Genomic DNA, 21504 nt, shown 5'->3' with positions numbered 1-21504 from the left:
CCAGTGGTTCCCCAGCACCCAGAGTCTCAATCCTGCCAATGAAATGAACACTGCAGGCAGACACTGCCATACAGGTGTTCTAGGAGGGACCGGCAGGCTGGGTACTTCTTCCCTCCTATGTTTCCTGGGGGTCCAAGGCCCCCACGCACCCCAGGTTCTCTAGCTGTTGTGCAGATCCACTCCTGCTCTAGTTTAGTAATGAGTCTGGAAGCTCATCTAGAAATCCTTTATTTATATTTTATCTTAGAGAAAAATATACAGATCTGGTGCTCTGTTGACTCCTCAGGTTCAGGGTCTTTATGGGAGGGTGAGAGAGGGCACAGGGCAGCCCTCCAAGGCAGTCCATCATCCATCAAGGGCCTCTGCTCATCTGGCCCTTGAGCTGGACTTCCCTGAGATCAGCCCCAGGGCCCTGGGTGACAGGAGCCATGCCAGGCCTGGGGTGGGGTTGGCATGAGGGGCAGGGGCTGGGAGGCACTTGGACAGTCTGGCCATCAGAAACTGGATTGGCCCCCTGGGCAGAGTGGAGAGAACATGGGCCAGAGACTCTGTTCCTAAGGGGATGACACGGGTGCCTCAGGCTTCAGGAATGGGGGCCCTACCGTGAGCCACTTGGATAGACACACGTGGGCATCTTACATGGGGGCCAGGTGACTGTAAGCACCAGGGACTATTTAGCTGTGTTCTGTGAACCACTTTAACACCACCTCCTTGTTCTCCTTCACCCACTTGATGTTGGCTTTGGTCTTCTCCAGGGCTTGCTCCAGAGCCCGGGTGCCTGAGCCGAAGCCTACATCCATGTTGTTCTTCTTGAACTGCTCCAGCTGCGAGGAAAAGGATAATTCTGAGCCCCTGGTTAGGTCTCTAACACAGCCCTGAGGAGAGAGCTGCCAGATCCTCTGTCCTCCCCCTCCATGTTAGGGCCCCTAACATGGGAATGGGGACCACAGCCTGTTCTCCAGGACAGGCAGGGCCAGTCCTTCCCTCTCCCTGGCAGGGGTCAAAAATGACAGCCCTGGACTTCCGTAATGGTGCAGTGGTTAAGAATCCGCCTCCCAATGCAAGGGACACGGGTTCAAGCCCTTGTCCAGGAAGATCCCACATGCCTCGGAGTAACTAAGCCCATGCGCCACAACTACTGAGCCTCCACTCTAGAGCCCGCGAGCCACAATTACTGAAGCAGGCCCGCACGCCGAGAGCCCGCGCTCTGCAACAAGAGAAGCCACTGCAGTGAGAAGCCTGCGCACCACAACTAAGAGTAGCCCCTGCTTGCTGCAACTAGAGAAAGGCTGCATGCAGCGACAAAGACCCAACACAGCCAAAAATAAATAAATAAATAAATTTATTAAAAAAAAAAAAAAAAGACTGCCCCAAGGTTCAGCCTGGCTCCTACAGGTATTTAATCTTCATTGTGAGGTTCTTATTGAGTTGATCCTCAGTTTTTAAATGAATTACAATCTCAATCCAATCAAGGGAGGAGAGAGGAACAAATTAAACAGACACCACAAGGAAGCAACCAGCCAAATTCAAAATGTGGCCATTTCTATAGTACAAATGGCCCAGTTGCTTGAGCAAATAAATGTTTTTTTGTTGGTTATTTTTTTAAAGAGATGCTACAGATTAAAAGATGTATTAGTACTGGAGGTTGTAGCGAGGGCAATTAGGCAAGAAAATGAAATTAAAAGCATCCAGAAAGGAAGAAGTAAACTATCTCTATTTGCAGATGACACGATTTTGTATACAGAAAATCCCAAGGAATCGAAAAATAAAAAAGCACAACTGTTAAAACTTATGAGTTCAACAAGGTTGCAGGATATAAGAGCAATATACAAAGATCAATTGTATTTCTATACACTAGTTGTGAAAAATCTGAAAAAGAAATTAAGAAAACAGTTCCGTTTACAATAGCATCAAAAACAATAAAATACTTAGGAATAAATTTGACAAAAGAAGTGCAAGACCAGTATGCTGAAAACTATAAAATATTGTTGAGAAAAATTAAGAAGACCTAAATAAAAGGAAAAATAATGACAAATAAATCTGTGTTAATGGATTGGTAGTTTTAATATTACTAACATGGAAATACTTCCCAAATTGATCTACAGATTCAATACAATCTCTATCAAAATTCCAACTGTATTTTTTTGCAGAAATTGGCAAGCTGATCCTAAAATTCATAAAGAAATGCAAAGATTCAGAATAGCCAAATGATCTTGAAAAAGAACAAAGTTGGAGGGCCCACAATCCCGATTTCAAAACTCACTACAAATCTATGATAACTAAGACAATGTGTACTAGCATAAAGACAAACAGATCAATGAAATAGAATTGAGAGTCCAGAAATAGACCCTAAAATTTATAGTCAAATGATTTTCAACAAAGGTGCCAAGATCATTCAATGGGTGAAAGAATAGTCCTTTTATCAACAGAGGAATGGATAAAGAAGATGTGGTACATATCTACAATAGAATATTACTCAGCCATAAAAAAGAATGAAATAATGCCATTTGCAGCAACTTGGATGGACCTAGAGATTATACTAAATGAAGTAAGTCAGACAGAGAAAGAAAAATATCATAGATAACATTTATATGTGGAATCTATTTTTTTTAAATGATACAAATGAACTTATTTACAAAACAGAAACAGACTTACAGATATCAAAAACAAACTTATGCTTACCAAAGGGGAAACATGGGGGCCAGGAGAGATAAATCAGGACCTTGGGATTAATATACACACACCACTATATATAAGATAGATAACCAGCAAGGACCTACTGTATAGCACAGGGAGCATTACTCAATATTCTGTGATAAGCTATATGAGAAAAGAATCTGAAAAAGAATGAATATATGTATATGTATAACTGAATCACTTTGCTGTACACCTGAAACTGACACAACATTGTAAATCAACTATACTCCAATAAAATTTTTTAATAAATTAATGATATTACAAAAAAAAAGGAATAGTCCTTTTAATAAATGGTACTGGGACAACTGGATAGCCACATGCAAAGGGATGAAATTGGACCTCTGCCTTACACCATGTACAAAAATTAAGTCAAAATTGATCACTCCTAAATGTAAGAGCTAAAATGATAAGAATCTTAGTAAAAAGCATAGGTGTAAATCTTTGTGACCTAGGATTAGGTAATTGTTTCTTATATATGACACATAAAGCACAAGCAACAAAAGAAAAATAGAAAGTTAGACTTCATCAAAATAAAAAACTTTTGGACTTCCCTGGTGGCTCAGTGGTAAAGAATCCGCCTGCCAATGCAGGGGACATGGGTTCGATCCCTGGGTCGGGAAGATCCCACATGCCCCGGAGCAACTAAGCCCCTGCACCACGACTACTGAGCTTGTGCTCTAGAGCCTGCAAGCCACAACTACTGAGCCCACGTGCCACAACCACTGAAGCCCTCGTGCCTAGAGCCCGTGCTCCACAACAAGAGAAGCCACCGCAGCAAGAAGCCCGCGCACCACAACGAAGAGTAGCCCCAGCTTGCCGCAACTAGAGAAAGCCCACGTGCAGCAATGAAGACCCAATGCAGCCATAAATAAATAAATAAATAAATATTTTTTTAAAAATTGAAAACTTTGTGTATCAAAGACACTATCAAGAAACTGAAAAGACAATCCACAAAATGGGAGAAAATATTTGCAAATTATTTGTCTAATAAGGGCCTGGTATCCAGAATATATAAAGAACTCTTGTAACTCAACAATAAAAAGACAAATACACCAATTAAAAACTGAGTGAAGGGGGCTTCCCTGGTGGCACAGTGGTTAAGAATCCACCTGCCAAGGCAGGGGACACGGGTTCGAGCCCTGGTCCGCGAAGATCCCACATGCCGCAGAGCAACTAAGCCCGCGTGCCACAACTACTGAGCTTGTGCTCTAGAGCCCACGAGCCACAACTACTGAGCCCGCGTGCCTAGAGCCCATGCTCCACAACAAGAGAAGCCACCACAATGAGAAGCTGGTGCACCGCAACGAAGAGCAGCCCCCACTCGCCGCAACTAGAGAAAGCCCACGCACAGCAATGAAGACCCAATGCAGCCAAAAATAAATAAATAAATATTTAAAAAAAAAAAAATGAGTGAAGGATTTGAATAGACATTTCTCCAAAGAAGATATACAAACGGCCAAGAAGCACATGAAATGATGCTCAACATCATTAGTCATCTGAGAAATGCCACTCATAACCACAGTGAGATACCACTTTGCACCCAGTAGGATGGCTATAATTTTTTAAAAAAGGAAAATAACAATTCTCCCCCAAACATAAAGAAATTGGAACCTTCATACATTGCTGGTGGGAATGTAAGTTGGTGCAGTTGCTTTGGAAAACATTTTGGCAGTTTCTCAAAAAGTTAAACACAGTTACCAAATGACCTAGCAATTCCACTCCTAGGTGTACACCCACGAGAACTAAAAACAGAGGTTCACTCAAAAACATGAACATAGGGGACTTCCCTGGTGATCCAGTGGTTAAGACTCTGTGCTCCCAATGCAGGGGGCACAGGTTCAATTGCTGGTCAGGGAACTAAGATCCCACAAGCGGCTGTGGCACGGCCAAAAAAAAAAAAAAGACAGAATTTGAAAATGGCCTGGGTATAAGATGATAGTAAGGCATTGTTAATTTTCTTGTATTTGCTAATGATAGATTATGTTTTTAAATTCCTTTATTTTAGATATGACTAAAGTGTTTATAGGTGAAATTATATAATATCAGTGATTAGCTTGAAAACTGTCCACCCCAAACAAGTGTCAGCAAATGTTAACAATTGTTCAATCTGAGTAACGGGTACGTGGTGGTTCATTATATTATTCTCTTTACCTTTTGCCTATACAAAAATTCCAAGATGAATATCTGTGATTGAATTGTGACATTTAGAAAGTCTGGATACCCAGTTTCCCCTGTACATGAGGAAGGCCTGACCACATGGAGCCCCGCTGCCTTGTGAACACATGCGGTGGGAGCTGAGTGGCAGCTGTCCCTTGAGACTGGGGATGGGCCTCTGGGTGCTGCCCCAAGGTCCGGGGCTTCTTACCTCCTGCAGCTCGAACTCAGTGGAGAATCTTCGGGTCACAGCCTGGATGAGGTTGGAGAAGGAGAAGGAACCACCGCCGTAACTGCAGGGCAGGGAGAGAGAGGAACCGTGAGGGGGGCCAGGAACCAACGTTCAGTGACTGGCAGGCGACACAGGACCCTGTGACTGTCCCTATCTCGTAGATGTGATGAAATGACATGTCCAAGGAGACACCACTAGGGACTTGAACACAGGTTTGATTGCAGTGTCCTTGCTCCCATCTCTTCAGAGAACACTCCCACCAGCCAGACTTTCTTTCCCCCAAGTGGGAAAAGGGACGGCTGTGCCCCGCTGCCACATCTTTCAATTCCTGTCCCTTCCCGACCTCAAGCTGGGTTCTTTTTGGACCACTCCGATGCAGTGTCTACCGTCCACTCCCAACCCTACAGGGTCTGGTGCACACAGCCCACCCCCAGGGGACGCAGCCTTGGTGTGCGCTTCCCCTAACATGCTCTCAGCAGACTCACTCCTGAAAGATTTTCTTCCAGTTGCTCTGGACAAAGTCCCAGGCCAGAGATTGCCCGAGGACGTTGCTGGCAATGCTGTTAATGGTGGAGGTGGCATCCTGCTTCCGGATGAGGTCTGGGTTCAGGGTGTAACTCAGGTACCTGTGAGGACAACATGCTGCGTAATAAGTAAAAGGACCCTGCCCTCCACCCCACGCACGTCTCCTGCAACCTCTCAACATGCCTTCAGCATGCTGCGGGTTAAAGACTCCTCGGTCCCACCGCCCTCCTGTAGATGGGACACTGAGTCCCCTAAGCAGGGTCACTGGCTATGCTAGGTATCATACTGACATAGACCAAGTGCTTGATAAATATCTGACGATGAATGAACGAAGGAAGGGGTAAGCGCTGCACCAGGTAGGATGGCCACTCCTGTCTTTGACATTGAGGGTAGCTCTTCTTTACTGAAGTACAGAAGATGGCATATGAGGCACACAGTGGGAGCCAGGAGCCCTCATCCAAGGGTTTGGGGGGTGCCCAGCTGGATGTCCAGAAGGCCTCAGGTCCAGGTGCACCACAGCCCTTGACAGAGAGGTAAAGGCTAGGAGACTGCAGCAGTTAAAAGCACAGGACGTGGACCCAGATCCAGATTCAAATCTTGTTTTTCTCACTTAGTAAAGCTTCTAGACTTTGGGCAAGTTGTTTTGCTTCTTTGAGCCTCAGTGTCCTCATCTGTAAAACTGGGAAACACACTGCTCCACTGCACAGGTTTGCGAGGATCCCACGGAGGAGAGTGTGGACGCCTGGCTGGTTCTTTCTCCCCCACATTGGGAGCCTGGTCCCCGGCGGGGAGGGGAACTCACCCAGCCCCGTCCAGCTCTGGTCCTCACCTGTTCAGGAGCCAGACCTGGTTGGTGCAGGCCAGCGCTGAGCGGAGTTTGTCAGCTTCATTAACCAGGCGGGCTTCTCGTAACTGCCTCCAGGCGAAGTCCCACTCTTCCTGGCCGCCCTGGGCGATGGCGTTGCAGTAGATGGTGGACCGCAGGTTGGGATGGATCCTGGTGTGGGGTCAGGGTGTCAGGGGTAGAGTAGCAGCAGGGAGGGCAGGACGAGGGTCTGATGAGGGCAGGGCTGTGAGCTTGAGGGACAGATAAAGATCAGGAGACAAGCAGGGGACACACTCACGGGTTATTTTGGGGGTTCTCCATCCACTGGTTGTAAAGGTTCTTGGCCAGCTCCTCACACTTAGGCAGCCCATTGGAGCAGGCAGTGCTGATGGCATTAATCTCATTGTACCTGCCCCAGGGGTGACACTCTGTCAGCATGCCTGGCTCTGACTCTGGCAAAGACTCCCCTGCTGACACACAACTCCAGGAAGGGCAGCAGGGCTGGGGCTCTAAGGTTGCAGCCCTCCCGCCCTTTGGGTCCCCCTCTTTGCTTCTTGCCTTGGGCAGCCCAGGGAGGGTGGGCACAGACTCCAGCCCCACCTTCAACACCTAGAATCTGAATAACAATGCCGGTGAGGGGACCTTGAAATTTCAGTTTGGTCCTTTGTACGAAGAGGCCACATAGAGCCTCAGGGCAGGGCTCCCTATTCCTAGTGGGTGGGTGGGTCTCTCCCTGACTGGTGGCCCTGGTCCAGCCAGGAGTTGGGAACTTCAGAGGAGAATGCTGCTAGGACTTGCTCTGGACTTCCCAGGTCAGGGTGCCTGGGCCACCTGTGATCTCCAGGCCCAAGAGAGGTCATACTCACTGGTCCATCAGGCTTTCTGGGCGCATAGTCCAGTTTTGGGTGAGATTTTCAAAATATAGGAAGAGGGGTCCAACCTGATTCCTGAGGTAATTCTGGGAAAAAGAAAACATGAACAGCCTCAAAGAAGAGACTCATGCCTGACCCACCTGGAGCCCCACAGAGCCTCTGATGTGGGTGGGCAAGTGTAGCAAGGGCTAATGGCTACAGAAGCAAGAGGCCAGAGGCTAAGGGCCTCGCCCAAGGCCAGATAGTGGTCAAAGGAGCTGGCGCTAGTTCAGGTCTCAGATGACTGATCTGAGATTCTTTCTCCTCAACCAGTTCTGACACTGATGTCTAAGTATCACCATTTCCTAATATAGTTTTAGGGCCTACCATCCCCCACCACCTGATCATAAGTATTCTGCCTTTATTGTGGGGAATTTAGAAAACACTGTAAAGCATAGGCAGAAAATACTAACCACCCCAGAACTTACCAAATCCATGACTCCCAAATTGGTGAGTTTGCCCCTTCCTTTCTCTTTTCTACCCAGCATATCTACAATTCTGCATGCTGTTCTTTTAGCTGGCATTGTCGTGTAAGGCCCAACCTATGTTACTAAACTCCTTTGCAGACGCTGGTTCAGTAGAGTAGATTATCATGTGTGTCAACCAGAATCCGCATCCAAACGTTAAAGGAATAAACCCCCAAGAGCAAAGAGAATTGGAAAGGAAACAACAGTGGATGAGACGGCCACACAGTGTAGGAGCTGGGAGGTGGAGAGAGGGAGATGGAACAGGCTTGGCCAAGGCGGGGGTCTGCAGCAGAGCACCTGCCATGGGGGAGATGGAGACAGAAGCAAGGAGACTTGCTGTGGCGAGGCTCGGGATTAGAGGGATGGGTGTGCAGGGGACAGGAGTGAGGCCGGGCTGTGAACAGGGCAATGGAGTCCAAGTCTGTAGAGGGACTAATTAAACCCTCAAGCGCCCACTTCCTTCCCTGCCTCAAGCAACACCCCTCCCTCTCCCATGAGTAAGGCTGAATCAGAGGGGCTCAGCACTAGGGTCCCCAGACACAGTGGGAGGGTTGCTGAATTGCAGAGAGGTCCAGAGGTGAAAGTTTACAGCCTAAATGGAGGTACCCCCCCAGTTTCCTTCCCCACCCTGATCCCAGAAAGTGAGCCTAAACTGCACAAGACAGAGGATCACTCTGGAGACTGAATGGTCTCAAGGGAACACAGTCACAGATATTAATTTTTGAGGGTCCCCACGAGGAGTTACTTAGTCACCCCATAACAAGACTGCAGGTGACAAACTCCACCTCCTCGTGGAGCTTTCAACCACTGCCTCACTCTCAAATTCAAAGGGGCAGCTCAGCTTCCAACTTGAAAGAGGAGATCAAAACAGACAGAAGACTTGGAGGAAACAAGTCAGTGAAAGAAAAAGAAAACTTCATAAAAGCCTATGGTAAATATCTTCCAAGAGTTCAGGGAAGATATTGCATAGGACGCTGGAGCCAGGAATAGCACTTGGAAACTTAAATATATGATAGAAAAAATGAGGAGAGGCGGTGTGCTAAACTGAGGGCATATCCCAGAGGTCAGAACAAGAAGTCAACAAGCCGGAAAATAGGAGAGAAGAAAACTAGAGGACCAATGTAAGGGCAGTGAACTGGATTAACAAGTGTCCCAGAAAGAGAGAACTGGGGGAAAAAGGAGAGGAAGAAAGTTTAAAGGAGCAATGCAAAGTTGTCCAGGTTGAAAATGTAGAAGGATAAGAAAGGCCTGCATGAAGGACCACCAGCATGGAGAGAAGAGCCCACAGCTTCCAGAAGGGGAACCTGGCCACATTCAAAGAACTGGAAATAAGAAAGGCCATGGGCTTCTCAACAGAAACATGAGAGGTTTGATGTCAATGGAGCAAGACCTGAAATTTCCTGAGGAATAATTTCCAAAATAGAAACTACTTTTTTTTTTTTTTTTAATTTTTTTGGCCATGCTGTGAGGCATGTGGGATCTTAGTTCCCTGATCAGGGATTGAACCCATTCCCCCTACAGTGGAAGCACAGAGTCCTAACCACTGGACCGCCAGGGAAGTCCCTCAACCTAGAAACTTCTAAACCCAAGCAAACTCTCAATGCAGTGTGAAGGTGGAATAAAGACATTTCAGACAATCTACCTGAAAAAATCCACCTCTTATGAGCCCTTTCTCCAAAACTGGAAGATGTGCTCCCCTAATAGAGAGAAAACTCAAGGAAGAATCCATGGGTTCAGGAAACAAGAGATGCAACAATGGAGAGCCTCCCAGCATGCGAGCTGAGTAGCAGTTCTAGAAGGGAGCAGGCCGACAGAGGGCACCAGGAGGGATGCCTCCAGGAAAAAGCAAAATTAATGTATTATCTGATACATTTGTATAAGATGTATAAAAAAGGAGACACAAACATGGTACTTTATGTGGCTCAGTGGAGAATGATATTTAAATAATCACATAAAGTAAATGCTGAATACTGAGTTGACCAAATACTGTGATTTTACTACATTAGGAGGATGGGGTGAATCCAAGGTGTAGGTAGGTTAATGAGTTTAAAGTGAGTTAAAACCTCATTTACCATAACAGTTAGTTAATCATGTGAAAAACATTCTTAATGACTACATAATATCCCATCAAATGGATATTCTAGTTTACTTAACCAACTCCAACTGTTGGACATTGGAGTATTTTTGGTTTTCTTGTCTTTTATAAACTGCACTTCAATGAACATCCTTATGGGTTCAGCTATGGATCCAGAGCAAGCAGCTTCCCTCTGATCCTCCCTGCCCGTGCCCCCAAGCTTCAAAACTGTTAACATCGGCATCCCCCTCCAGGCCCTCAGGGCAGGCTAGGCAGGCACAGGCCCGCTCCTTTCACAGAGGGGTTCTCTGGGTCTGAAGAGGATTGCCTGAGTCCACACAGCTGGTAAAAGGCCTTCTCCCTCACTCCCACCCCCTTCCTGTTCTGTGGCTTTTTCTGTTGCCTTCTGAAAGAAGGATTTGCTAATTTCCAAATCAAGCAAACCTTGCTAGAAGTCTGTGTCCTTTCTTTGCTGTGCCCAACCTGCTCACCTTCTCAATCCCTGCTCCCTTCACCCTATATCCCTCCTACTCTCTCACCACTGCCAAGGACTTGGCGTGTTTCACCATTCCAGGCAATGTTTCTATTCACTTCCTTATGGTATAATTTCAGGCACTGGGGAATTGGTCCTTGAACCCTGCCATGCCCCTCTGTACCTTCATGGGGCCGTAGACCTCGGATCGGTCGAACATGAGCTTGAAGTACCTCAGGCTGCTCAGGGCGGCCTGCCAGGGCATGTACTCTCTCTCGTTTTTCAGGAAGAGGGTGTTGTTCAGCGCCAGGGTGACAGGGACTATACGGGCACTGGGAACAGACAGAGGGGCTCAAGTAAGCACCCCCACCCAGTCCAGCCTCACTGTGGGAACCCCAACCTCCTCCTAGAGCCTGAGGTCCCAGAGGCCCAACTGAGCCAACTCCAGCATTCACCAGGGGTGGGGCTGGGGGTAGGGGTGAGGGATGTGGATGCTGGGTGGTGCCACAAACGAGGCCAGCCCAGGCCTGGCCCTCACCCACTGCCAGTCACATTTCCTTGCTCATTATCCCCATTTTACAGGTGAGGAAACTGAGGCTCAGAGAGGTAAAGTGCCTTGCCTAAGGCCACACAGCCCACAGGAGACAGATCAGAAATTCAAAAAGACAAGAAACCTGTGCTATTTACTCTGCCCACCTCTTCTCTGATTGCTTGGCTCTCTGGTCTTTCCTCCCTCCACCTCCTCAGGCCATCTGTGCATATTTGGTTCATAAATGTCCATGTCTATGGGTGACATCACTTATGTCTAAGAACTTGGCACCTACTGGTGCTCATGAACACAGCAGCTGCTCAATAAATACCTGTTTATCCATGCTGCATCTCTTCTATCCTGTCCTTCCCGTATCTTTCTTAGCACTGAGCATGGTGGCCTGGGCCATAGGTAGCCCTCCGGAAAACCTTGGTGCCGTGGAGTGCACTGTGGTTTTGGAGTTGGACAGGACTGCGTCTGGCTGTCATGGGCTAATGTGTGACCTCAGGCAGGGTACTCAAGCTCTGAATCTCAGAGTCCTTCTCTGGGAAGTATGGGCTGTGACACTGACAATCTCCGGGGACATGGGGCCAAGGGAGGGGTGTGCACAAGCACAGGGAGCCCACGGTGCTGAGCCTGGCACACGGTGAGGACGGCGGCAGGCAGCACTGGCTCTCACTATGGAACCACACTCACCAAGTCTCCAGGCTTCCATGGCTGAGCACTCACCTGGCCAGGTTGAAGCTGTCGTAGATGACCTGTGCCCGATTGATGACAGGGATGGTCTAGAAGGGGCAACAGAGCGTGTGACCTCGGGCTGGCGGTGCGGGCAGGCCCTGCAGTCTGGGACCCCGTCGTGGGGCTGGGCCTCGGGCAGGGGATGGGTGGGGCGGCAGGTACCCACCGGTGGTCTTCTCTGCAGCTGACTCTGAATCTTCCTCCAGTTGTTCTCATCGTAGTTCACCTGGTAATAGCCCGTCACGTTGACGTTAAGCAGGACCCACTCTTCTGCTCCGGTTTTGAACAGATTGTGCTGGGCTGTGGGGAGAGACCAGAGCTGGGCAGGGCTGCTCAGAAGGCCACAGGCTGACCTGACCCAGGCCTCGGCAGAGCAGCCTCCACTGCAGCCTGGCAGCAGCCGGCCCTCACGCCGCTGGGCCAACGCCAAGGAGAGGGGCGGAGAAGAGGGGTAGGACTGGCTGCCGGGGCCCGACTCTGGCCGCGGACCTTGGACAGACCAGTTGCCATCTCTGAACCTCAGTGGCCGCCCTGCCTCCCACAGGCTCTGTGTGGCCAGGTCAGTGGCATCCACCGGGACAACTCCATCGGCACACCCCCGGCCACTCAGACTCAACTCCCCAGGCGGCCTCTCCCCCTCCACCCCCTCCTCCTCCCACCTCTCCACTTGTAACAGTGCCATCACACCCAGGCAGTGCCTCCCATCCAGTTAGCCCCCCAGCACTGCTCATCTCTTCCTGGGGGCTCTGTGCCCCCTCCTCACGGCTCTCCCTCCACCCTTTCTCCTGGCAGCCAGAGGGGATCCTTCCATAACTGCAGGTCAGACCCAATGGCTTTCCCACTTCCCACCTGTCCCAGCTCCTCCCGGCCCGAGGACATAGCCATTGTCTCCTGCAGCCTGCAGGGACCCGCTTCAGCTTCACCGAGGGCGCACCTCTGCCCGAGCCACACTCGGTCCCCGAGCTCTCTCCTACCTCAAGCCTCGCACTTGCTCTTGACTCTGCCTGGACTGCTTCCCTCTGCTGCCATTAGCCTGGCGAACTCCTGCTCTTACTCTGACTCAGCTCACCTCCTCCAGGAAGTGTTTCCTGACCTCTCCATGAAGTTGAAGCTCCCTATTCCCCGCTCCCTACCCACCTGCCCCAGTACCCCAGAGGCCACATATGCCTCTGTTAAAGCACTCAGCACAGCGCTGGAACGTTTGAACTGCTTGTCTTCCTTCCCTTCACCTGCAGCCTTGGCTTAGGTAGAGGATGACTTGCCTTGACCTTGGTTTCCTCAGTGCCTGGCAGAGTAGAACTGCTCATACTACGTGCCAGGCACTGTTTTAAACATTTCATGGGAATCCTCCTCTTTAACCTTCACACAACTCAATGGGGTAGATATTGTTCCTAGCCCCATTGTATAGATGGGGAAATGGAGACCAGAGAGAGATGGTAACTTGGCCAGGGTCACACAGCGTAGAAATTAGAACCAAAGAAGCTGGCTCCATTTGTTGAATGAAACGATGAAGGAAGCTCTGGCTGAGGCCTGCCATAACCCCAGAACATGGGCCAGGACCTGGGAGTATGGGATGGGGCTGCTGTCCACTAGGGCAGGGCTGGATTACCTCTTGCGTTGCCCGGAAGCCAGTAGTGGCCCTGCAGGCTGCCATCTCTGATAGATGAGATGGGAACAATCCACAGGTAGCTGCAACAAGAGATCCAGAGGCCAGGTGTGAGAAACGGCAGCTCTTGGGCACTGCCAGCAAAGAACAGCCTTGCCCGGACTTCCAGTTTCTGCCCAACTCTGGCACTAAAACGCCCCCATTCTCCTGGCCCAGGAAGGAGACTGTCTACAGCCACTATGGCAGGGCCACAGCGGGCCAGGCCCTGCTATGGTCAGAGGGTCCCAGAGCAACTGCCCCTCAGAACCCTCACTAGGACGCCTGTCTCAGTGACCTCATCTGCTCACTTGAACACTGAGGGGCGGGTGACGTTGGACTCGGGGTCAAGGAGGAAGTGCTTCTGGGAGATGCTCCCTGTCTTGGTGTCCACAGTGATGACAGGGAAGCCCATCTGCAGGGTCCAGCGGTCCATGATGGCACGCACGGTGTCTGGCAGCTTGACGGTCGACTGATTGTTTACAGCCTTGGGCAGAGGGATATGGTGCGGCCATCAGCGACTGCCATTCTCCCACCCACCCACCCTCCCCTTGCACCCTTGGCCTCCCCTTAGTGGTACCACTTTGCTGGGAGGCAGGAGCTGGGGTCCCAGCCCGGCTCTCTGTCTCCTCGGCTGCCCAGTGCTGGACAAGCCAAGAGCTTCCCAGCCTCTGGTTCATTCCACTTTGATTAAGCAAATCTATGTGGCCTCCCATTCTGTGATCCACCCTCAGGTGTGTGTGTGTCAGGGAGGGGCACCCAGGATGCCCATGGCTCAGCCTGAACAAACCCGGGAGGACAGGCAGGGAGAGGAGACAGAGAGGAAGGAAAACCAGTGTCCCCATGTCACAGGCAGCGCGAAGGAGAGGGTCGTGGCGATGTGAAGGAAACGCACCTGGATGAGGGTCTGGGGATGGGCTTAGGGTGGTTGTTATTGTCTTAAATCTCTTTTCATCTTTTTCCATGTGTGTGCATTGCTTTCATAATAATAACAGAAAACCAACCACATCTGATAATAACTGAGAAAATAAAAAACTAAGAACAGCGTAAATAGAGGGCAGAAGACCCTGTCGGAAGGTGCAAGCTGAGGAAGAGGGCATCTCTAGGGGGGCTGCAGAGAGAAGGGGCTCAGGGAAAGAGGGAGGGGCAGATGGAGCTGGAGGGGTGCTGGTGTGGAGGAGGGCTTGGCTTCGGAAGAAAGGAAGGCGCTGGAAACTGAGGCTGGGCAAGGAAGACAGTGGAAGCGGAGGGGAGGGACTGACGCTGTGGGAGGTGTGGGAGGTGGACCGGCCTCGTGGCAGATGGATGTCGGGCTGGAGACTGGCCAGGAGGGCCCTGGAGCCCAGCTGTGACTCTGTGACAAGGCCCTGGGCCTCCCCTCCCTGGTCAGGCTGGTCATGGAGCACAGGCATATGGGGGGATCAGTAGGGCTGACCAGGGCCACAGAGAAGGGGTGGGGGCCGCCGTGAAGGAGAAGACATGACGGGGGATGATGGGGAGAGTCTCAAGAGAGGTGGGGAGGAGGGGCAGGCGGGAGGGTGGGAGTGGTCAGAGGGTTTGCCCAAAGACAGGGGCCACTCAGGGTCTGAATGGACAGGAATGCAAGGTGAGGCTGGATAGGAGGGTCAGAGAGCGCGCCGAGGGTGCTGGTGTGTGCAAAGTCATGTCTGGGAGGGGCCAGCTGGGGCACAGGGCAGCCAGGAATGCTGAGTAGGTGAATGACTGGCTCCAAAGTTCCAGGGAGAGGAAGGCTTGGGCTTGGGAACCATAAGAGCCCGTTTCCTCGCTACTCAGATGATGGCACTCCTCAGCTGCCCTCACAGAGCTCACTGTAGCGTGAGGGGGGCTGCCTGCCAGGGCTTGTGACCCAGGCTCTCGTAACACCTCCTTCAAGGAGACATCATTGCGCCCATTTTACAGATGAGCAACCAAGCCTCCAGGTGGCCTGCCTGGGAGGGTAAGCAGTGGAGCTGGGCACATTCTCTTACACGTGTGCTGCCCCCAAGGACTTTCAGCATCTCAGGACCCCCACAGAATGGCTTCAGGGGAGCTGGTTGTTACTGACCATCTGCAGGTGTTCCCACAGGTCCAGGTAGGTGGTGTTCTGATAGGCAAAGGCATGCAAGTAGGACTGTGGAAAGACAGGGCACAGTGAGGGTAAAGCTGCTGCCCCAGGCTCTACCACTCAGCCTCTGTGGTAGGCTGGGGCTTGGAGGAAACACCTCCCACCCTATGGCTGGCCAAGGGTACTCACCGCCAGGCCCTTCCTGAACACGTCCTCAGTCAGGAACTCAGAAAGCATCCTGATGACCGAGGCTCCCTGGTGGAGGAGAGGGGGCTCAGAAGGCTGCGCCGAGCCAGCAGGAGACCCTGTGTCCCCATTGGGCTGGGACAGGTGCTCCCGGAGCCCCCAGCTTCAGTGGGCCCCTGTGGGCCGAGATCCCACCTCCCTTCCCATGACCCTACTATCTCAGGACCAGCGTGGGGGCTGGGCAGCACCTTGCTGTAGGAGATGGAGTCAAACATCTCGCTGATCTGGGCGGGTGTGTTGACCTCCTTGGCAGGGGTGGTCAGGGGGTGGGAGGAGGCCAGCGCGTCCACAGCCATCACATGGTACAACTCGTTCGGCACCATGAGGTCTTTCTGCAAATCCCCAGCAGCCATCAGGAGACTGGCCTGGGAGGGGGTGACCCAGGTCTTCCCCCATCCCAGATCCCAGAGGTCCCTGGGCAGCGGGCTCACCAGGTTCCAGGTGGGCTCTGCATAGTCAGCACCCAGGTACTCCACGTAGGAGGCAAAGCCCTCGTTCAGCCAAAGATCATTCCACCAGGCCAGGGTCACCAAGTTCCCAAACCACTGTGGGGGAGGGGAGGTCAGCCCGGCAAGCCACTCGCACCTTGCAGTCACTAACGGTACCCAGAGCTACCCTTCACCGAGTGTTCCCAGTGTGCCAGTCTTGAGCTCGGCTTCACCGACATCATCGTGACTCTCCTCCCTGACACCCTGCCAGGTGGAACTCTTCCCTTCTCAGCTGCCAAGGACGGAGCCACAACTTGTGCCGTCTCCTCCCAGAGCCCCCCTCGTTCTTTGTCTGCACTCCCCATGATTGGGGGGCTACCTGGTGGGCCAGCTCGTGAGCAATCACAGTGACAACCCGCTCTTTGTTGCTGCTGGAGGAGGCCTGTGGGTCAAACAGCAGCGAGTTCTCCCGGTAGGTCACCAGCCCCCAGTTCTCCATGGCACCGGCGTTGAAGTCGGGCAAGGCAACCTGGTCTGGGGAGTCCAGGCTGTTGGTGGGATGGCCTCGGGCTATGAGGGGAGACCCATCCACTTCCCCCCAATGCGAGGTACCTCACTCACCAGATTTTGGGAGTGGGTAGGGTGTATCAAAATGATTGGCAAAGAAGTTTAGGATGGGACCTGTCACGTTCAGGGCATAACTGCCATGGTTCTCTGCAGTTGCATTAGGCCGAGCCCAGATCCGGACCTGCAAAGAAGACAGAGGTAGGTCAGGGGCCCTTCTTGGGTCCTGGTGCAGGTGGGCCGAGTCCCAAGGCCTGGCAGGCTGGGGGACCAACTAGGTTAAACTGGGAGGCTTGGTCAGCGGAGGAGAGGGCAGGGGTGTCTCTTCAGAGCCTTGAGTCACAGGCAGGGGCCTTTGGGGAACAACAATAGCCATAGACACCATCTGTCTGGCACCCAGGAGTCGGGAACTCCCTTCATGAGGAGGGTCCCACTTTTCAGATGCAGAGACGGAGGGTCAGAGAACCTAAGGCATTTGCCCAAGATCACTCAGAACTGGGATTCAAACACTGCCTAGCAACTCAGGGGCTGGGACAAGGATGAGGATAAATAGGAATATCTCCCAGGCCAGGACCAATCCCGAGGAAGGATAGGTGGCCTCAGCTCCATACCTGGACGTTGTTGGGTTCCGTTGTCTCCACACTCGTGAACTCGCACACGATGTAGGCCAGAAGGTATGTGGACATTACAGGCGTGGTTTTGAACTCAGTGACGTTCCAGTTGGGGTCTTCTACAAACGGGACACTGGGACCTGGGCAGGAAGCACGCAGGCATGTGGAGTTGTGCCCTCTCCCTGCCCTGTGCCCCAGCCCTGGGGGTCTGCTTTCCGAGGATGTGTGGCCCCAGCCAGACCTGCTCACCTTTGGGCGGCATGTTGGACAAGGCCGTGAATCCGCTGGGGTGGATGAGGGTGATGTTAAATGTGGCCTTCATGGCCGGCTCGTCAAAGCACGGGAAGGATTTCCGGGCATCTGTAGACTGCATCTGTGTCGTGGCCAGCACCCTGCCCGAAGCGGGGGTTAGAGGGTGTGCCAGCTTAATGCCTGTGCCCGTGTGGGTGTGCGGGGCTGGGGCTGTAGGGTGTTGCTGGGTGTGCAGGGACGGGGTGCACAGATGCTGCCTGGCCTAATCCCTGCCCTCCCCACCTCCCCCAGGCCGCCTCTAGGCCAACAGGCCAGCTGACGTGGGAGAGCAGAGCTCCTTCTGGACTCAGGGTCAAAGTCCTGGCAGGCTCCATCCCTGTATTGGCTGGGAAACCTTGGCAAATTTCTTTCCTCAGAGCCTGTTTTCCTATCTATCCAAGGGGCACTTTCATCTCTCATCCCTACTCCCTAATAAAGTATAGAGGAGCCCTCCGGGAAAGGGTCGATTGTCTTGGTAGCTGCTCTACCGGAGCTGCAGATGGAGTGATGGGCCAGCCAAGGACTCCCGAAGGTTCAAAGGCCCCGAACCCAAGCCCTTCCTTGGCTCCCAGGGTCCAGCTCTGCCTCAGCACCTAGGATCTGCCCCCCAGCAGACCCAGCTCTGACTTACTTTTTGACATTGCCTTCCATGTACTCGCTGCGGTAGAAGCCTGCCAGGTCGTCGGCCAGCTCCCCCTGAAATGTACTCTCCATCTCGTACATTCTGCCTGCCTCCAGCGAGCCCTTGAGGTGTACCACCAGATACTCCGTGGGCTCTACCAGCTCGGTCCTGTCGATGTGGGGGGCCGAGAAGGCCCCCACGCCCCGCAGGGCCACCATGTGCCCCTGGGTTTTGGTGTAGTTGAGCTTCTTGCTATGGATGATGATGACGTCAGTGGGGGCCTTGCAGATGAAGCGGACGATGCTTGTGCCCTTGAAGATATACAGGCCATTCTTATTGGGAGTGAGGTAGGGCCTCAGTGTCACACTGTAGGAGTCAGGCAACAGTGTCGTGGGTAGGCGGTATCGGTTCCATGGCTTGCTCTGGTCCAAGGTGGTGGCCGCGGTGATGGTGGTTGTCAGCTTGGTCGCGGGGCTCGTAGGGGCCACGGTGGTGGCGTACCCGGCATTCTGGTTCTTCTCCTGGGCATACAGCACAGACAGAGCGATGATAGTGGCTATGGCCGCCACGCCCAGGAGGATGCCCAGGATGCCCAGAGCCTTGGATATGTAGAATCCTTTGGCCATGGTGAGGGTGCAGAGGGAGCTTGGGGAGGCTCAGGACCGGTGGGGAACAGGGCAGCCTCGGGCCAGGCTTATATCTCTGAAGGGGAGGAGCCCCACAGCCTGCAGACTGGGCAAAAATTAACCAGGGCTCAGGCGAAGGTCACCGGACTGGGTGGGAACACACTCTGCCCAGGTTTCGGAGAGGAGATCCAGGAACAGTGTGCGGAGTGCAGCTCAGGGGTACCTGCTGGGAGCAAACTGTCCGGTTACAGGCTGCAGACTTCCTGGGAGCCCACCGAGGGCTGAAGGGCAGGCGTCAGGCTTCGTGCCCAGTGGGGAGAGGGAGCGGCCAGGTGGCTTGGATCTGCCTGCAAGCTGAGACAGTGGGCACCAGAACAGGAGGATCGAGGTTAGGTCCAGGAGGTTAGAAGGACTTCCCAGGAGCAGGGAGGTGGGAGATGAAGAGAAAGGGAGAGTTGGTTTCTAGCTCGGGTCAAGAACACATTGGTTCACCCCTGTGGTTGGATGGATGCCCAGGGCTCCTCAGTGACATGGCCCCAGCCTCCCTTGCATTCTTTCAGAGCAGGGAGTTCTTCCAGGTTCCCCTCCCTTTCCCTTCTGCCAAAAACTTTTTCCTCAATTATAAGCTCACTGAGAAGAATGAAATAAGTTGTTTTGCCTTTTTTTTTTCTTTTTTTTAAGAGAGGAGGCTGGTGGAGGCTTAACCTCTTCCCAGCCATGACCTTGGGCAGGTAATTTTACTTTTCTGAGACCCCTTTCCTCGTACATAAATAATAGTATTTACTTCTCAGATTTGTTGAACAGATTTAATGAGAAAACATATTAAATACCATATAGTAGAACCTGAAAATCCTTCCCTTCCCTTCTTTCTTACTCAGAGGTCAACCATTCTATCCTTGGTAGAAAGGAAGATATTACTTATCATGCTCAATATAATATGTTCTTACAGGAATATGATGTTCATCGTCACCCTTCCCATCTGCCAGCCCAGTTCCTCAGACCTCAATATCACCTGACCCTCACCCCAACATCCAACTCACCCTGCCCCCCAATCTCACCATGTCCTTGGTCAAAGCCACTGTCATTGTTTATGTGGGCACTGCTGGACCCTCATGACTCCTCACTTCCACTTGGGCCCCCTCAAACTAGCTTGCTACACAAATTGGATCATTTTGCACCACTGCTTAAAACCTTCCCTTTGCTCTTGGAATTCAGACCAAATCTTCTAAAGACACCCACAAGTTCAAGTGTTATCAGCTGGCCCACTTCCCAACCTCATTCTCACCACAGTCCCCTCTGTTGCGGAACTCCAGCCACTCTGGCCTTCACCCAGACCCTCCACCACAGGACCTTTGCATGTGCAGTTCCCTCTGTTTGGATCATCTTCTCCCCCTTCTTGCCCTGGTTACTTCCTATTTATTCTTCAAGTCTTTCTCAGAGAAGTCACCCTGACCTCCGTGACTACGTCAGGCCCCTTAGAACCACAAACCTCTTCTTCAAAGCCCTATAACTCAGCACAATTTTCCATTTGATCTGTGTGGTGATGATTTGAGTGTTGCCTGTCTCCCCGACCAACGGCAGGCCCCATAAGAGCAGGTCCCTGGCTGCTTCTGCTCACTGGCACTAGGCACGGTGCCTGGCACATAGTAGTTGCTCAATACATATTTGCCGAGTGAATGCACACAGGCGTGAATGGGTGCATGGATGAATGAGTGAGTCAATTCAGGCGTCACTCCTTATTGGAGTCTTTGCAGCCCATCTCCACCCCTGTCTCCACTCCCACTTAGCCCTGGGAGAATTGTCTACCCCCTTCTCTGAGCCCTCCTCCAACCATGGCAGACAGGCAAGACTCTTGCTAGGGCCAAATGCATCTCAGGGCCCACGCTTGTCTCCTCCCTCATCTGGTCTGTCAGCTCCTCATTCATTAGCCACTCCCTGCCCCGTCTTGGGCCAGCAACCAGTGAGCCCACCTGGAGGCTTGGTAAACAAATGCATGCATGGACGGTAAGTGTTCATAGGTTAATTCATTCAGGCATCCCTGTACAGGGTCTTCAGGGGGATCCTGGGTGCCCATCTTTGGGCTCAAGGGTGCTCTGAGCCGTCAGCACTTCCCTCTTTCTCTCTAGAGACCTGCCCCCCAGGGCGTTGGTCTGGACAGTGTGGACTTCCCATTGCAGTGACCTACAGCCACCCCTATTAGGCCTGGGCTGATGGCCAAGGGGCAAGAGTGGGAAGCCAAGTACCGAGGGAGGGCTGCAACTTGGGCATGGCGACAGAGGGAGCAGCAGCCCCTGAGGGTGACTGAGAGTGAGAAGTATGCGCTTCCAGTCTCCCTTCATCAGGGCTAGAACTTGCCAAGGAAAGCCATCTCTGTTGTACCCCTGAAGGCTGGCACCCAGGGGTCATGCATCCCCTTGCAACAAGTTTCACTCTGTAGGACCTGCAGCCCTCTCCCACCTTTGCAGCAAAAAGACACATAAGCCTGATTGGCCTAATCTCTACTCCAAACAAAGAAAGAGGCGCTGCCTGGCCCATCATGGCCTTTTCCTGTTTGCTTTGGACACAGTCCGTGGGCCCAGCTGGCTGGGATCTTTACCCTTTTGGAAAGCCCATTGCCCTGTAATGAGAGGTCCCTGTTCTGGGTACTGTGCCAGCCCAGGCTGGGGGCACATAGAGGGGCATGCTCCACAGCCCCCACATTCTCGAATAATAAAAAGGGATCCCTCTTCCAGCCCCCTGCCAAGGCCCAGGCATGGCCATCTCTACACCCCACTGGGTAGCAGT

The 21504-nt window shown here is 52.1% G+C and overlaps 1 protein-coding gene across 1 annotated transcript; it reads right to left on the bottom strand.

Annotated features, from left to right (window-relative positions):
- Positions 1-212: 212 nt before the first annotated feature.
- Positions 213-19696, bottom strand: ANPEP (alanyl aminopeptidase, membrane). The gene is made up of 20 exons (XM_029239412.1): positions 18104-19696; positions 17431-17573; positions 17182-17321; positions 16628-16754; positions 16386-16540; positions 16010-16123; positions 15767-15910; positions 15522-15587; positions 15333-15398; positions 13579-13754; positions 13235-13314; positions 11792-11925; positions 11617-11672; positions 10543-10690; positions 7301-7392; positions 6733-6843; positions 6438-6605; positions 5569-5709; positions 5063-5144; positions 213-824 (listed from the first exon to the last, which is right to left on the bottom strand). Exons 1-20 carry the CDS (start codon positions 18718-18720, stop codon positions 675-677), a joined length of 2910 nt encoding a protein of 969 aa, XP_029095245.1. The 5' UTR covers positions 18721-19696; the 3' UTR covers positions 213-674.
- Between the last annotated feature and the right edge of the window lie 1808 nt (positions 19697-21504).

Source organism: Monodon monoceros, unplaced genomic scaffold, assembly GCF_005190385.1.
Source record: "Monodon monoceros isolate NGI ecotype Baffin Bay Population unplaced genomic scaffold, NGI_Narwhal_1 Super_Scaffold_21, whole genome shotgun sequence".
NCBI classification, from domain to species: domain Eukaryota; kingdom Metazoa; phylum Chordata; class Mammalia; order Artiodactyla; family Monodontidae; genus Monodon; species Monodon monoceros.
This window is presented reverse-complemented; position numbering and strand designations above follow the sequence as displayed.

Excerpts from the sequence above, each read along its gene's own strand:
- ANPEP (XM_029239412.1), bottom strand. The coding sequence starts at position 18,720 with ATGGCCAAAGGATTCTACATATCCAAGGCTCTGGGCATCCTGGGCATC. Across the intron at positions 15,399-15,521 it reads TGTTCAGGAAGGGCCTGGCG|TCCTACTTGCATGCCTTTGC; the intron begins GTGAGTACCCTT and ends GTCTTTCCACAG. Across the intron at positions 5,710-6,437 it reads CAGGTCTGGCTCCTGAACAG|GTACCTGAGTTACACCCTGA; the intron begins GTGAGGACCAGA and ends TTGTCCTCACAG.